A 15,807-nucleotide genomic window follows, 5' to 3' on the forward strand; every position below is an offset into this window, starting at 1 on the left:
CATGGAAAGTTTCAACCAACTCAACAATAAAAATTTGAGCGCAAAGAATATTTGAGTTAATTCTTTCATAGTCGTATTCATTTTCTTTTATAATCCTAACTTTGTTCAAATTTCTACCTATTTTGGTTATCTGTAAATACATGCTTGTAGCAAAATATATTTGTTGAAATGGAAGTGTCATCTTCTGAGTAAGTCTAAGAATGGCAAACATTGAAAATGTTATTTTTTACTAACTTTTGTCTTAGACTGTTGTTAGCTCCATGTGTTTTGAATTCCTTTATCCTTATCCATATGATAGCAGGATTTCCACATTGCATTCTTCTCTCTCTCTCTCTCTCTCTTTATGTTTTCATTGCATCTGTGTGCCAGATCTTGGTTCATTCTTTAATGTTCACCTTTCAGTGCAATTTTGTTTCAGAAGTGTCTTTTCTAATTACCATCAAGTTATATATCTTTACACTTTTTGTTGAAATAAAGGAACATACAAAAATACACATAATATAAGTGTTTGAGTTCAATTATCACAAAGTGAATTCATTCATGCAGTCATCATCCAAGTCCAGAAACAGAATGTTACCATGTTCCTAAAGCCCTTTTGTGTTCCCGCCTAATATCTCCCTCACTACATGCATCATTTTCCTATTAACAGCATGGTCAGAATGATCTGCATTTGCAGTTTCAAACTTAAAACCATGAAGCATTTTTTATATGTTTGGTTCTTTTCATATAACATTTTCTATGTGAGTTTCATTCATGTAGATGCATGGTGCTAATTTCTGTTAATTTTCATTATTGTTTGGTATTCTTTTGAATGAATGTATTGTAATTTATTTATATATTCTGCTATTGATCAGCAGTTGATTCTAGTTTTGAGCTATTATGAATAATACTCCCATGACATCCTGTTACATGTATTTTGATATTGGTGCAATTTTTCATGTACTGCATTCTGTTTTAATGTACCTGACAGTACACTTTCTCTCTCTCTCTCTCTCTCTCCATCCTCTTACTCAATCTCTCTACCCCCTCTCTAGCTCTTTCTCCCTCTTGCTTCCTCCCACTCTCCCCACCTTTACTTTCTCCTTCATAGATAATACTAATTTAATTAATGGATAAAACTAAAGAATTTTTCAAGTTGTTTGTGCAAATTTACATTTCCACCAGCAGTAATTCTTTTTATATATATGTGTGTGTTTGTATATACTATTGATAATTCTATTATATACATATATCACTAAGTATTGACTTTTTCAGTTTTCATTTTATGTCAGTCACATTCTGATAATATGTAGATGTATATCCCTGTTATTTAAATATACACTTCCCTGATTTCTAATGATTCTGAGCTTTTATTTTCATATCTGTGTTAACCATTTGGATAGCCTTATTTGTAAAGTGGCTGTTCATGTGTTTTTTTCATCTTTTGAATTGCTTTATTTTTTCTTAGTAATATACAGATACTGTTATGGATTATGGATGCCTTTTATCAGATTTATGTATTGTAATTTTTCATATTCTGTGATTTGCATTTACTCTTTTTAAATGTGATGGGGTTTTTGTGAGAAGGAAAAATGTGCAGTTATTATAGAAAAGAGGCACAGCAGGCTATCCACAGGTAGAGCAGCTAAACGGCTAAAAGGAGTGATGTAAGTTAGCAGTAGACTACCCCATAAGCAGAGTAGACACAAACAAAGATGCACATTTCATTTTTGGGGGACAGGTTTGACTATCTATGTCTTTCAAGGAAAGATTATTCATATTTGAATATTCATATTTTTTTTCTGGGAAAGGAAGGAGACATTTACTGTGCATATGCCTCTTTGCACACAGCTCAAAATATGCCTATACTTGTCTTACAGCTCCTCCTTGGGTGGAGATTTTATTGCACTAATGCATTGCAATGTAGGCATAATGAAGCCTTGAGGACAGTTCTTGGTCAGATTTGTTACCGTCTTGGTGGTCCCTTGTCTTGATTGTTTTACCCACAGCTTCATGTTTTTTCTTGCTTCCTTGTCTCTATTTCAGTTGGACCTACTGATTCCCTGTCTCATTTGCCCCCTCCGTGATTTCCATCCTCCTTAATCTTAAAAGGGGACTGAATGACAATGCTCCATCTTTTGGAGCTGCTTCCAAGCTGGTTGGGACTGTTGACCTTGCCTGTACCAGAAGACAAGAATTCTCTGTATGCTTGTTGTAAGGGCTGTAGTGGAGACCTTAATTTTTCAAACTTGTTGGTATGGACTGGAAAGTACACAATATCATTAATGTAGAAGATATAAAAGATTAATAAAATATTATGGCCATTAGAGCACTTTAGAGGCCCTAGGAGGGGTAGGAAACAAATTAGAATAGAAAGGGCAGACTTCAACACTGTCTAAATAGTATTACCTTAAAAGGAACCCTAAAAAGTTAGTACAATAGTAAGAAGAATTATTATAGGGCATAGCATTATAGGGTGTAACATAAAAATGAGTGCAGCCTGAAAGGAAGCCAAATAGAGGTGTTTATTCTCTATGTGACTATTGGTCCATTGAATAACACGTCATTATAATAACCTTTTCCCAAGAGCTCTCTCTTTCTTTCCCCATTTTCCTCTGTCAGAAATCCATGAGAAAACTCTTGCTGGTGAGAGACCACTGTTGGTTTCTGCAGAAACTGGACTGCAAGTATAGCTCAGTGGGAGAGCCCTTACCTAGCAGACCTGTGGCCCTCAGTTCAAGCTTCAACTTCATGCACACAAAAAACCAGTAATCATTAAATATGACAAATTAAACTAAGAAGTCCAAATTAGCAAAATCATTATAGATGTTAATGGTTACTGGCTTTTATGCTTTCTTTAAGAAATCTTTGTATCTCCCAAAGCAGTGAAGTTATCCTATATTACCATCTAGAAGCTTAGAATGTCAAGTTGCGTCTTGTGGGGTGTGCATTCACTTACCTCTTTAAGATACCAAAGTATACCATGCCAAATCCAGTCATCATAAGAAAAGTCTATGTTTATTACTTATTTGCAGACATATGCAAAGCACAGGAAGTCCCTGAGAAAGTGACAGTGGTATCTCACTAGTAAGAGTTTGCTCTTGGTTGTCTGACCTCTATCAGAAAGTGGGGAGAGAGAGAATGAGTTCATGGGGAAAAGATATATAGAAGTTACTTTATTATCACATTACAAAGATGTTCATATAGAATAAACTGAAATAGTAAAGCTGGAAAAATGGTAAGACATGGAAGAGGTAAAATCAATAGGTCTTAGGGTTTCAATAACTTTGGACAATGAAACTGTCCCAAATTATTTCAAAGATTCTGAATTTGATGACCAGCTGTTAGGAACTGAGACAGAAGACATAGGAAAAGATTTCTCTAGAAAGAGAAGCAACTTAATTGAGTTTTGGTTATTTTGTGTTTTAATTATCTTTGGAACTTTTGGATAGAGAAGTCTGATGATTAATTGGAAATACATTTCTAAAATTGAAGAGAACGCCAGGAATAGAGATAAAAAATTAGGGAGTTACTGATGTATAATTAATATTGTTTATACTTGAGGAATTCTATAAGGAATGACTCCAGACTTGAAAATAAGTGAACTAAGATACCAATAAGATAGATTTTTAAATAGGTGAAAACAGAAATGAGAGTAAATATGTGAAAGGCCACTTTGAAAAGGGGAAAATATTTAACAATAACATTGATATTAAATTATTTGGATAAGTTGACATATGAGGAATAAATTTGTTCATTAAAAATTGGGCTGGTTATCGTAGTGGGAAAGAGGGATAGAAAGAGGTTAAGTAAATGTTACCAAATACGTGTACGTGGAAGGAATTACATCTCATGTTCTATGTCATAGTAAGATAGCTATAATCTATAACAATTTATTATAGATTTTACAATAACTAGAAGAGAACAGTTTGAAAGTTTTCAGCACATAGACAATATTTGAGGAAGTAGAAATGAAAATCACTTTGATTTGATCATTTACATTTTATACATTTATAGAATTGTCCTATTGTACTTCATAAATAAGTACAAATAGTATGTTAATTACTACTAGTAAATTAAAAAGTAAAATGATAAAAAAACTGAAGTCAGGTAATAGAATGAAAAAATCTTAACTGGGTTTGTAAATCATAGAGAAAGAAATAATCGTGGAACTGTACTCTGATAATTCTTAGGGACTTACGGAGAAGGACTTAATTGACTGATCCCAGAGTCTATTGTAATTACTGTCAGTTTTTTTTATTGTATCATGTGCCTTGGCTTTAAATTCTGAACAAGAGATCCTTGGCCATGAAAAGTATAACAGTGTTCATGATACATTGTATAGTACTTCAGGAAGCAGCACTTCTGTTCCATTTGAGTAGTAGAAACAGCACTTTTGGTCAACTACAGGTTTGTATCACTTTTAAATCTTGAACACAGCTGATGTTAATACTAAGGAATGAAATGAAAAGAAAAACTAAAGGTACAAGTCTGAGAACTATATTGGGATATGAGCAAAAGAAAAGAAATCTATGAGACTCTAGGGAAAATCAGAGAATAAATATAGAAGATCAGATTAGAAATTGTAGACATCAATAAGACATCATTTAAAAAAGGTATAGTCAATACTTTCGAAGCTGCTGCAGTGGCTAATAGGAACAAGACAGAAAATATGTGACGAGATTTCAACGGAGGTATAGAAGTTTGGAAGTAAGTTAAAAGGTGATATTCATGGTTAATTGAATCAAAACTAAATGGAGTTTTACAATTTCATTTCACCTTTCTCTAAGATTATCTCATTTCACATAAGAGTTATCACAGATTTTTTAAATGACTTCAATAATTAAAATAGTCCAATGGTAACTACTCTATTTTATCCAATACTTGTTATATCTTGGACACTGTCAGACACTTTATATGAATTTTCTTATTTAGTCCTTAACTTAATAAATTAAATATTATCTTTTACAGATGAGCAATGAGTTTAGCAAGTTCAATTCAGAGATACACTAAGTGGCTACAATACACATAGTTCTGGGGTTTAATATGTAATCTGTGCCATAGTCACTACAATTTAAGATAATTAATATCTATTTCTGGACCTCTTCTGAATTCTCTTCACTATTTTATTAACAGGATTTATTTCCTCAAGAAAGAAAAAAATAAATCTCTTGGAAATTAAAGGGAAGACAAAGGATAATCTCAAATGGTGACTTTTTTTTTTCAATCTCATCTACATCTTAATCTTAAGACGTCCTATAATATTTGGGAATCAACGAGAGGTTGAAAGATAGAAACTAGTAACTACCAAGTAATATTTATTAAAAAGTGTTACTTGTCCATGGAATCTATATTATAACACTCTAGTAGTTACTAAAAAATTCCCATAAGCCAACTGTTTTTTAAAAAAGGCTTGTACCACAGCACAAGATGGAACCATTAGCATATTATGATCAACACTTCGTACCTTTAGACAACTCTTACCAACTGGCCAAAACATCTAATTCATTAACACATAAGTACACAGATGAAAAACTAAATCAACTCAGTAACCAACACATGGCCAAAGTGCAATTGCACAGCAATAACCTTGCAGCTCTTTCATTGAGCTGTAACAGGAAGATCCAGAGCTGCTCAGAATTGCTTTCTCCCAGGTCTCATAAAAGAGTTATGAAATCACCATCATCCAACTCCAAATGTCAAACCACACCTTCACTACATCTTCACTGGAGAAACTCATTATGTCCCACTTGGAAAGTTCTGAACTCACCCTTGTCCCACCCTAAAGCTCAGGCAATATCTTCATCTAACTTCAACAAGACCCCATCATCACTGGAGCCCGATCAAACAGTCCTGAGTTCGAAATTACTCCATCTAAAACCTCATTCTACATCTTCAAGCCAAGACCTTCAGTGGACATCGCCTTCATTAAAGTCCAATCAAGGAGTCTCAAGTTCATTATCCCCCCTCCAACATCAAGAAACACCTCCCCCAAACATTATCTGGGCATCATCATCTTTGGGAGCCAACCAAAAAGCCTATAGCTCAACATCACTTCAATCTAAATCTCAGAAAACAACTTCATTGGATTGCCTTTGGACATCATTATTGGAACGCAATCAAAGATCTTTGAACTCATCATTATTCAATAAAAAACTTCAAACAAATGAATTTTTTCAGACATCACCTTCTTTGGAGCCCAATGAAATGGCTCTCAATTCACCATTACCTGACTCAAGTACTCAAAAAATGCCTGCATTGAGCTCTAATCCCAATGTTCTGAGTTTACCATTATTATCTCACTTAAAATTAAGAAAATCACCTTTATCACATTCTGTATACCAGTCTCAGAATTTATCATTGTTCCAGCCCAACTCCCAGACAGTAATTAGACTTGATCATAATTTTCAGAACCTCGATTCATCAGGTAGCCACTCCATGTTAAAGAATACCACTTCAACAAATAACAAACAAAAAACTACAGAACTACCATCATCCCATCCCAAACTATATGTCTCAGGCCAATTGTTATCAAGCATCAAACATTGTGTCAAGAGCACTGCTTCTACCTTGGGTTCCAGACTCCAGAGCAAAAGCAGCTTCGGTTTTAATGCAAAGACATCTTTAGATAATGAAATTCCATGGACTTTAGATTATATTCTTCCCTGCATTATTAGAGGTGGAACTGTCCCTGATGATGTTGTGAATAAAATTATCAATTCTATTTCCAAGACCAGAATCCAAAGAGATCTCACTAGGCAGATTCTCTTTCGAAGGATGAGGGGAAGGCCAAATCCTCGTCCTGGTCCCCGTCTTTCATCAGCTTATACAGTTTGTTTAGCTTGTGCTTCCTGCATAAAATCTCACTGTAACCATTTTACAAGAAGGAAAGATCCTCGGTGTGCAACACTGTTTGTGATACCAACACCTCAGGTCACTTCTGAAGGGAAAATAGAGGTAAAGCTAGTTCTGATCCTTTCTGTCCCAGAGACTTCTACTTCATATTCTCTTCCATTTCCTATAAAAGAAAATCAGCCTGATGAAGTCCTGGATGATAACCTTGAAGGAATGGAGAAAATACCACAGATTTTCCCCATATCTGAATCTGATATCTATCAGAATAAATGGTTGAAAGTATCCCCTGAAAAGACAGATATAAGCCAACAGCCTCAAGCTATTGAATGGCTGCTTCATGTTAAAAAAAGTAGTAACTTAGAGCCACAGTCCAAGCTCCCATGTCCTCCTCCTTCTTCCTCCTGTTCCTCCTCTTCCTTTTCCTCTGCCTCATCCTCATCATCTTCCTCTTCTTTCTCTTCTCCCTTACCCTCCCCTCTCCCTCCTTCAAAAGCCCCTCCCCCTCCAACCTTCTCAGGTTGTGTATTCACTAAAGTACTAAATTACCACCGGCTACCTCCAGGGGTCACATGGCTTGAGTTTATATGCAATAAAGATTACCAACCACTTCCTGGAAAGCTGAAAGAAAGTCAATCCCCATCTCCTAAAATAAAGACTGTGAGGAATTGGACCACAAAAAGAGGAACAATGGGACCAAACCTACTGCTCAAATTTTTCCAAACAAAGTTTCGAAATGGAAAATCCTGATTAAATTCACATTCTGTCTCTTTGAAAGTAATGAACTCCTTGTTCTTAAGACTAGTGTTTGATTTTTCTTTTATGCTTATTAATATTCTTGGTAAAAACTATGTATGGCTCTGTATTTTAACTGATTTAACCTATTTAAGGAGAACTATTGTAAGTCTATTTGCTAGATAAACAACAGACTATGATATCCTAGAAGTTAAAAACTGAATCCTACATTTTTCACTGACTGCCTGGCTTATGGTAGCCACTATGTAAATATTGTTGAATAAATTTATCAACAAATTTATCACTTACCTCATTCATCTGACACTGAACAGTATCTAACTTATTGTTATTCTCTTTCCTCATAAGATATAACAGTATTCTTAAACACATTTATGCTAATTTTTCCCTATAGCTAAAGAAAATTCAGATCTTATTCAACATCTGATAAAATCTATAAAGAAGAATCTTTTCAGTTAAGTGTACCTAGAGAAATTTTAACATGTAATATTACAGACTCTGAGATCTAATAATTTATTCAACCTTAGTTAACAAATCTGAAGAAAGAATAACTGGTACTTCCTACTCCATGCTGATTCACCAACATTGCATTTACAGTCTCTGATGTCACTTGATCATCACTTCTTTCTACACAGCCCAATGGGTTAATAAAAAAGTGTTTAAAATGCTTTTATTCCACTGGGTCTAGTGGTAGAAGGAAGGTAAGGGAGTTTCCTTATAGACTCATTTTAAAGTGGTCATTTCTATCTCTAAGATCAAGAATTAGTATATACAAATGACTCACAGTTCTTCTCTGTCTCAAATCTTTTCTGATCACTGGAATGCACACTGAGCATTTCCAGTTGAAAAATGGGATAGACATCTCAGACGCAACATGAATAAGCTATAATTCATCATTTTTAATGTACAACATACATCTTTACCTCTATAGTCCATTGCCTGTGCATTTCCTGTAATAGTGGGCCTACCACCATCCACCATGGTATCTATGTATGACTACTTTTTTCATTGCCTGCCCCTCTATGAGAGTGTGAACTATATGGCTTTGTTTATTTATTATTTCTCTTTTCCAACTGTCACTACATTAGTTGAGGCCATTTCCGTTTGTCACCTGGATTATTAGCATTAGCTTGTAAACATGAACTTTTACTTTTGAATACATGTCTGAGACATAAAGTTGATAACACTATTCAACTGTTTATAACCCTTTAATCATTGTCCACTGTTTTCTGTTTTGGGTATCAAAACAGACTTCTTACTCTTCTCCTTTCTCCTATTAGGTGCCTCTTCCACACTGTTTTCTTTGCAATTCATAGATTGTGCCAAGGGTTTTAATCCTACATTTTAAGTCAACAGCTCTTATGTCTAGAAAATTCTTCCAATCTGTGCATTTTTATTCTACAGGTCTCTACTTTGTCTTGACACCTTCTGGGAAGTTTTTTCCTGATCCACTTACAAAGGAGTTATTTGGCCTTCCTACAACCATCAAACTTGGTGTTCACTCATTGTACTACTTGCAGCCACATTATATTAAAACCTTTCCTTATCTGTTTTCATTTTCACTCACTAGACTAAAACCACATTCAGAATTTTATATTATTTATAATCTCATTCTTAGAATAGAGAGAGTTCCCTAAAATATATATTTATATTAATTTAATGCTATTGAAACTCTTCCTTTAAAAAGTTCCCTAAAATAAATAATGCTTCATTGGTCTGTATCTTTCCCAGAAGATTAACATGTTATTGTTTTTTGTTACTTTTATCTTGATAAGAACTTGCATGAAAATATTACTGTTGACAGAAATCATCCTTATCTTATTTCTTACTTTAAAAGTGTTTATAGTCTTTCAGTAGTACATATGTTGGCTAATGCACTGTTAAGTGATGATATAGAAGAACTGAAACATGTGATGATATGCTCAAAGTCTTCTGCAACCTCTTCAGAAAACCCTTGACATGTGCTCTATTCACCTTAAACTTCTCTTTTGCTGATACACATCATTTCTGGAAATATTTGTTTAACATCTTTCTACTAGACTAAATTTCATGAGCAGAGGTTTTATGTCTATCAGATTTACCACCAATTCCTTAGAACCTAGTGATACCTGGAACATATCAAGTACTCAAGAAATATTTGTTAATTAATTGAGGAATTCACTTGATTTTTATCAATGCAATTTATTGTTTAGCTTTTCACTTTTGACTTGTTTTGTAAACTTTACACTTCACTTTAGTGTATTTTTCCTCTCTTATTTTTTAAACCATGAATTAGCTGCTCTTAACTCTTCCATTGTAGGGGGAGCTATTTATCTTGTTAATTCTAACAGTGTCTACTTTCAAGATTTTTTTCCAAAGAATTCTTCAACATATATTTTGAATTTTAATTTTCAAATAAAAGCACATTAATTATATAGGGAAAACTTTCACATGAGGAACACATGTCTAATTCTCTCTTGTAGCCTTTGTTGAAATACCAGTGGAATTCCAGAATAGAGAACAACTATGTCAGTGCCAGAAAGATGAAGAAATTTTGCCAGATTTTGTAAGATGAGATAAATTTGAAGAAAGGTAGTAAGATTCATACTTTACTAGAGTTTATTTTAAATGTAATATGAAAGACAAAGATTACTATCTCATTAATGGTGAATGTTGGGGAGGTTTCAGATATTGGATCCTATGAGTTGTCACATCTAATTTTCCCAGTTGATGTAATAGGGTATGACATAACTGGATGATCATTTGGCAATAATATCAAAACTTTAATTATTACCATTTCCCTATTGACTTCCTCTTTAGATTTTACTTTAAAGAAATTATTATGACTTTGTAATTTTAAAAACTAATAGCTGCTATTTGCTTATAATAGTGAGGAAATGGTAAATAATCTAGGTGCTCATTTATAGAAAAATATTCAAACAGTCCATACGTATGGTATTTTTCCTAGTGCAAATAGTATTTTTAACATTGCACTAAGATATATTTTAAGAATTGAACAACCTACATCATGAAAATCTCTGGGCATGAACAGTGACGGTGAACATGGATTGGAAGAAAAAACTGAAATGAAAAGGAAATAGCTAAATGACTATATCTAAATCCAAACAGAAACTTTCAGATGAGAGACAGCAGGGAAGAGAGAATATATCAATGTATTATTTATGATCTGATTTAAGCAAAAACATATCAGATTATAAGATAGATCATGTGTTGTTTATATATGATTATACCTTGTAAAACATGGAAATTATGTGTGTGTATTTGCACAAAATTTGGTTCATTTGAAGTAAATCCTTAAATGCTTCCATTTTACATTTCACAGTGTTACTACTCTACTCCTTTCCACTTATTGGTATCATTGTGGCTTCACATGAACACAGAAAAAAATTTTTTTATAAAATGCACATTTTTAAGAAAAATGCACTTGGTTTATTATAGTCTTTAAAGTATTTAGGTAGTTGCATATTTCCTACTTCAATCTTAAGGGCAAGACATCTTACAACATTCTCTTATTAGTGTATTTTTGTCTTTAAATTTTTTGGAAACAGTGTCTCACTCCGTAACCTAGGCTGGCCTGAAACTCTCTGAGTAGTTCAGGCTGGTCTCAAATTCATGATCCTCCTACCTTTGCCTACTGTGTGTGGGATTACACATGTGGGTCACCATGCCCAGTCTTCTCTTCAATTTATTTTTAATTATGAAATATTTTAAACCTAAATAAATGGACAATTTATACTACTACCCAGTTTTACCAAGTTATTACTTTTGTTTACCTTTTCTTCTGGTGTTAAAAATAAAACATTTTATAATTGCTAACATCACTGTACATAAACATACAGGACCCCAATCCTATCATGCATCCCCTAGGAATACTTGTTACATAAATTTGATGTGAATTGTTTGTCTACTTGAGTAAATGTATTAAATATTTATAGAGCTCTAATGTGTGCTTTGTATGTTTTCAAACTTTGTACATATTTTATCATAATTTATTTTACATTTTGAAATGTGTGACTTTTGATTTGGAGAACATATTTGACATCCATCCTATAAGACATAGTTCATTTTTATTTTCACTGATTTTATGTATATATATACACACACACATACACATACATTTTATAATCACATGTACATATGAATTATACAACCTCTGAGTATGAATTTGTTGTAATTTATGTACTCTTTTGTTTGGACTTTGTCCATGCATGTTTTTGTTATGATGCACAGGTTGTCTTGACATTTTTTATGTCCCATTTTACACCTGCATGGGACGTTTTCTAGAGTTAAGCTATGCAACATTTGGTCCATGGATTTAGTAGCATTACTATCAATCACACTATACCTCCTTAGAAATCTAAACTCCAGAATCCCACACCATTTCAAATTTACTGAACAAAAATCTGAAATTCATAAGGTAAGTTTTATATACATTGATAGTTTGATAAACATTGCTTTATGGTACATAATGCGGATTGAAATGATGGTGGCAGTAGTACTTTCCAGTAAATACACAGAGTAAGTTTTATGGTTTGGTTCTTAAATGTCCCCCAAAGGCCATGTGTCTTGATCTCCATGTTGGCTTGGTCTCCAGCCTATGGTGCTATTAGGAGGTGGTAGAGACTTTAGGAGGTGGGGCTTAGTGAAAGTGATGTCATTGAAGACATGTCCATGAGGGTGATATAAGACAGTAGCTTCTTCCTATGTCCATCTTTGCTTCCTGCTCACCATGAGGTAAAGATCTTTGCTCCACCATGTGCTTTCTGTCATGATGTACTGTCTTGCCATAAATAGTCTCAAAGGCAACAGGGCTTGAAACCCTTGAAACCACAGGCCAAAATAAGTATTGCAAAATGTGGTGCATATTAATTGTACAAAAGGGTTACATTGTGGCATTTCTATATAGACATATAATTTATTTTGAATATATTTACCTTCTCTATTATTCATCATTATGCCTCCTCCATTCTCCTCCACTTTACAATTTTTAAATAGGTTTCATTATGACATTTTCATTTGTGTGAATGCTGTACTTTGGTCATATTCACCCTTAATTGCTCTTTCCCCTCTTTCAATAATTACCTCCAAATAGCCCTCCTTTTATATTTACATCCTTCTTTTAAGGTATAGACTTTGCATATGAGAGGAAAATTGAATATTTGTATTTTTTGGCAGTACTGGGGTTTGAACTCAGGGTCTTATACTTGCTAGAGAGGTGGTCTACCACTTGAGTCATGTCCCCAGCCCCTATTTGCTTTTTTGAGTCTCACTTATTTTGCTTAACAGATTATCTCCAGTTCCATTCATTTTCCTGCAAATGACATAGCTTCTTTCTTCTTTATGGTTGAATGAACTCCATTGTGTATATATATTATATTTTCTTTATCCATTTATTTGTTGATAGGCACACAGCTGACTTCATAGTTTGGCTATAGTGAATAGTGCTATAGTAAATATGGGTGTTCAGGTCTGTCTATGCCTGGGAGTGGTACAGCAAGATCATATGGTAGTTGTATTATTAGTTTTTGAGGAACCTCCATACTGATTTATGTAGTGACTGTACTAATTTACATTCCCATCAACAAAATAAGTCTTTCTTTTAAGTTGCTTGTCTTTATATATTTGGTCACAGTGATGGAATGTTGACTAATACAGTGAGTCATATAGAATTTAAAAATTTAACTATCTTAGAAAGTAGAAAGAAAACAGATAAAATGAATATAATAACATATTTTACTTACTGTATAACTAAGCCTGTTTATCAACCAGGAGAGTTTTGTTCTCAGGGGATACTTAGCAGTATGTAGTGACAGTAGCCACATCAAAAAGAATAAGATTATAGATTTAAAAAATTGCTATTTACTAGATATTGCCAAATGCTCCAAAAATTGTTTATACTAATGGATTTACTACCAAGCAGTGTGAAGAGTTCCCACCACTCTGACCTCTCATGGACATTAGATCATTTGTGTACTTTTAATCTTGGTTTTCCTTAATGGTGCAGTTTGCCATAATGATCTCCCTGTATCATGTTTTAAATGTTTACTTCTCTTTCTGCTCATTAGTCTATTCATGTTTTCATGTTTATTGACCTATCAGTTTCCACTTCTGTGACTTGACTTTCACAGGCTGTGGCCCCTGATCCTTGGAGAGCTTCGTCCACTTTTTATTAATCTGTAGCAATTCTTTACATGTGGATTATACACTTATACTCTTTGTTTGGCCTTGATATTAAATCACATTTGTACTATCTTAATAAATGTTATTTGGTCATGTTATATCCTGCCTGATTCCTTTTTTGAAAATTGACTTAGAATGACACATCCTTGTTCAAAAGCTGTTGTGGAAATGAATGGAGACAAACCAAGCAGAAACAAAGTCTGTTTATTTAGTGTTCTTTAGCAAGGGGTCAGACGCCATCCTTTGTGTTTAACAGAAGCTCGAGGTCAAGTAGAAGGGGAAGGTGTTCAGTGGTAAAATAGAAATGTGCAAGGAAGCTTGAGGAAAGCTACCTGGATGTGGAGAAGAAAATTAGGGAATCTGTTAGGAATTAAGTCCTGGAAATTTGGGGGTTTTTGTTTGGATTTCTGGAATATTAGAGAGAGTTGTATGATCTTTTCAGACTCTGCCTTAGAGAGGGTAAGCTGCCTTCCTGGACTGGGTTCTGCAGATAATAGGCAGTTTTCCTTTGTTGGTTGTTTTGCATTGTGTGTTAGAATCCTATTTACATATATGGTTTGATCAACTTCTGGTTGCATAGCCAATATCCAGTACAGTGTGTCTACACTTTTCATATACTGTTTTTGAGAGTTTTGTTATGTAATTATGAAACCAGAGTTTTGGACCTTAGGCCCAAACTCCTGAGGTTCCATATGCCAGGTCTAGCCACCAGCCCCTAAACTCCAAATAAAGAGGCATTGTGAAGGCAGAGAAAGGAGATTTATTACTCGGCTCTTCCATGAAAAGAGACAGAGTAAGCACTGAACTCATCTTTTGCCACCTTCAGGGTACAGACATGAGCTGCAGGTTTAAGTAGACAAAAGAACTAGGGGCAAGGAACAAAAGTATGCATAGTTAAACAGTCCCAATCTACCACTTGAGCCACACACTCAGCCCTTTTTGCTTTAGCTATTTTTCTGATAGTATCTTGTGTTTGTGTCAGATCAGTCTGGACCATGACACTCCTATCTATGCAACTTGCATAGATGGTTTCACTGGCACATGTCACCATGTCCAGTTTATGGTAGAGATGGGGTCTTGGTAACTCTTTCTCTGGTTGGCCTTGATCCACAATCTTCCCAATCTCCACCTTCCAAGAGTCTGGAATTATAGCCATGAGTAGTATGGCTTATATTCTAGCCATGAGTCACCCAGTTTATATTATGTAGTTTTTAAATCTGATCAAACATATCTATTTTCTTAAGCAATATTTCCTTATGGTGAAAACTTTCAAAATCCTTTCTCTTTAAAATAATTAAAAAAAATATTTTTGACCAATACAAAAAAGCATAAAAAATTACACAAAGTAACAGGGTACTGTGAGATGCTTTAGTGCACTTTACATTTTACATTGTATAATGTTCAAATCAGGGTAAACATCTACCTCCTCAAACATCATTTATTTTAAATTTTTTTATTTTTAAAATTTTTATCAACTTAATTGTTCAAAATGAGTTTCATTATGACATTTTTCATACATGTGTATAAGATACTTTTATCATATTTACCCCCTATATACTTTATCTCCACCCTGCACTGGTCCCATTCTTGTTCTCTAATAGCCCCCCTTCTATTTGCTTGTCTTTTTTAAAAATATTACATATTTGAGAGAAAACATGCAATACCTATCTTTATGAGTCTGGTTTATTTGATTAACATGATGATCTCCTACAAATGACATGATTTCATTATTCTTCATGGCTGAATAAAATCCCATTTTGTACATGTACCACATATTCTTTCTAATTCATCAGCCAATGAGCACCTTGGTTGATGCCGTGACTTGGCTATTGTGAATAGTGGTGTGGTAATCATGGGTACATAGTTACATCTATTGCATGCTGACTTTGAATCCTTTGGATATATACTGAAAATGGGATTTCTACTTTTAGGCTTTTAAAGAACCTCCACACTGATATCCATAGTAGCTGCACTAATTTACGTTCCCACCAACAGTGTATATTAATGGTTCTTTTTACCCAAATCTTTACTGCCATCAGTTTT

General features: G+C 34.0%; 1 protein-coding gene across 1 annotated transcript; it reads left to right on the forward strand.

Annotated features, from left to right (window-relative positions):
• Positions 1-5,280: 5,280 nt before the first annotated feature.
• On the forward strand, positions 5,281-7,719 carry Csnk2a2ip (casein kinase 2 subunit alpha' interacting protein). Its single transcript, XM_074072358.1, has one exon. The coding sequence runs from the start codon at positions 5,410-5,412 to the stop codon at positions 7,579-7,581; it is 2,172 nt and encodes a 723-aa protein (XP_073928459.1). The 5' UTR covers positions 5,281-5,409; the 3' UTR covers positions 7,582-7,719.
• The last annotated feature ends 8,088 nt before the right edge of the window (positions 7,720-15,807 follow it).

This window comes from Castor canadensis, chromosome 5, assembly GCF_047511655.1.
Source record: "Castor canadensis chromosome 5, mCasCan1.hap1v2, whole genome shotgun sequence".
Classification (NCBI taxonomy): Eukaryota; Metazoa; Chordata; class Mammalia; order Rodentia; family Castoridae; genus Castor; species Castor canadensis.

What these genes read in the sequence shown, in the direction of transcription:
- Csnk2a2ip (XM_074072358.1), top strand. Translation starts at nt 5,410, where the DNA reads ATGGAACCATTAGCATATTATGATCAACACTTCGTACCTTTAGACAAC.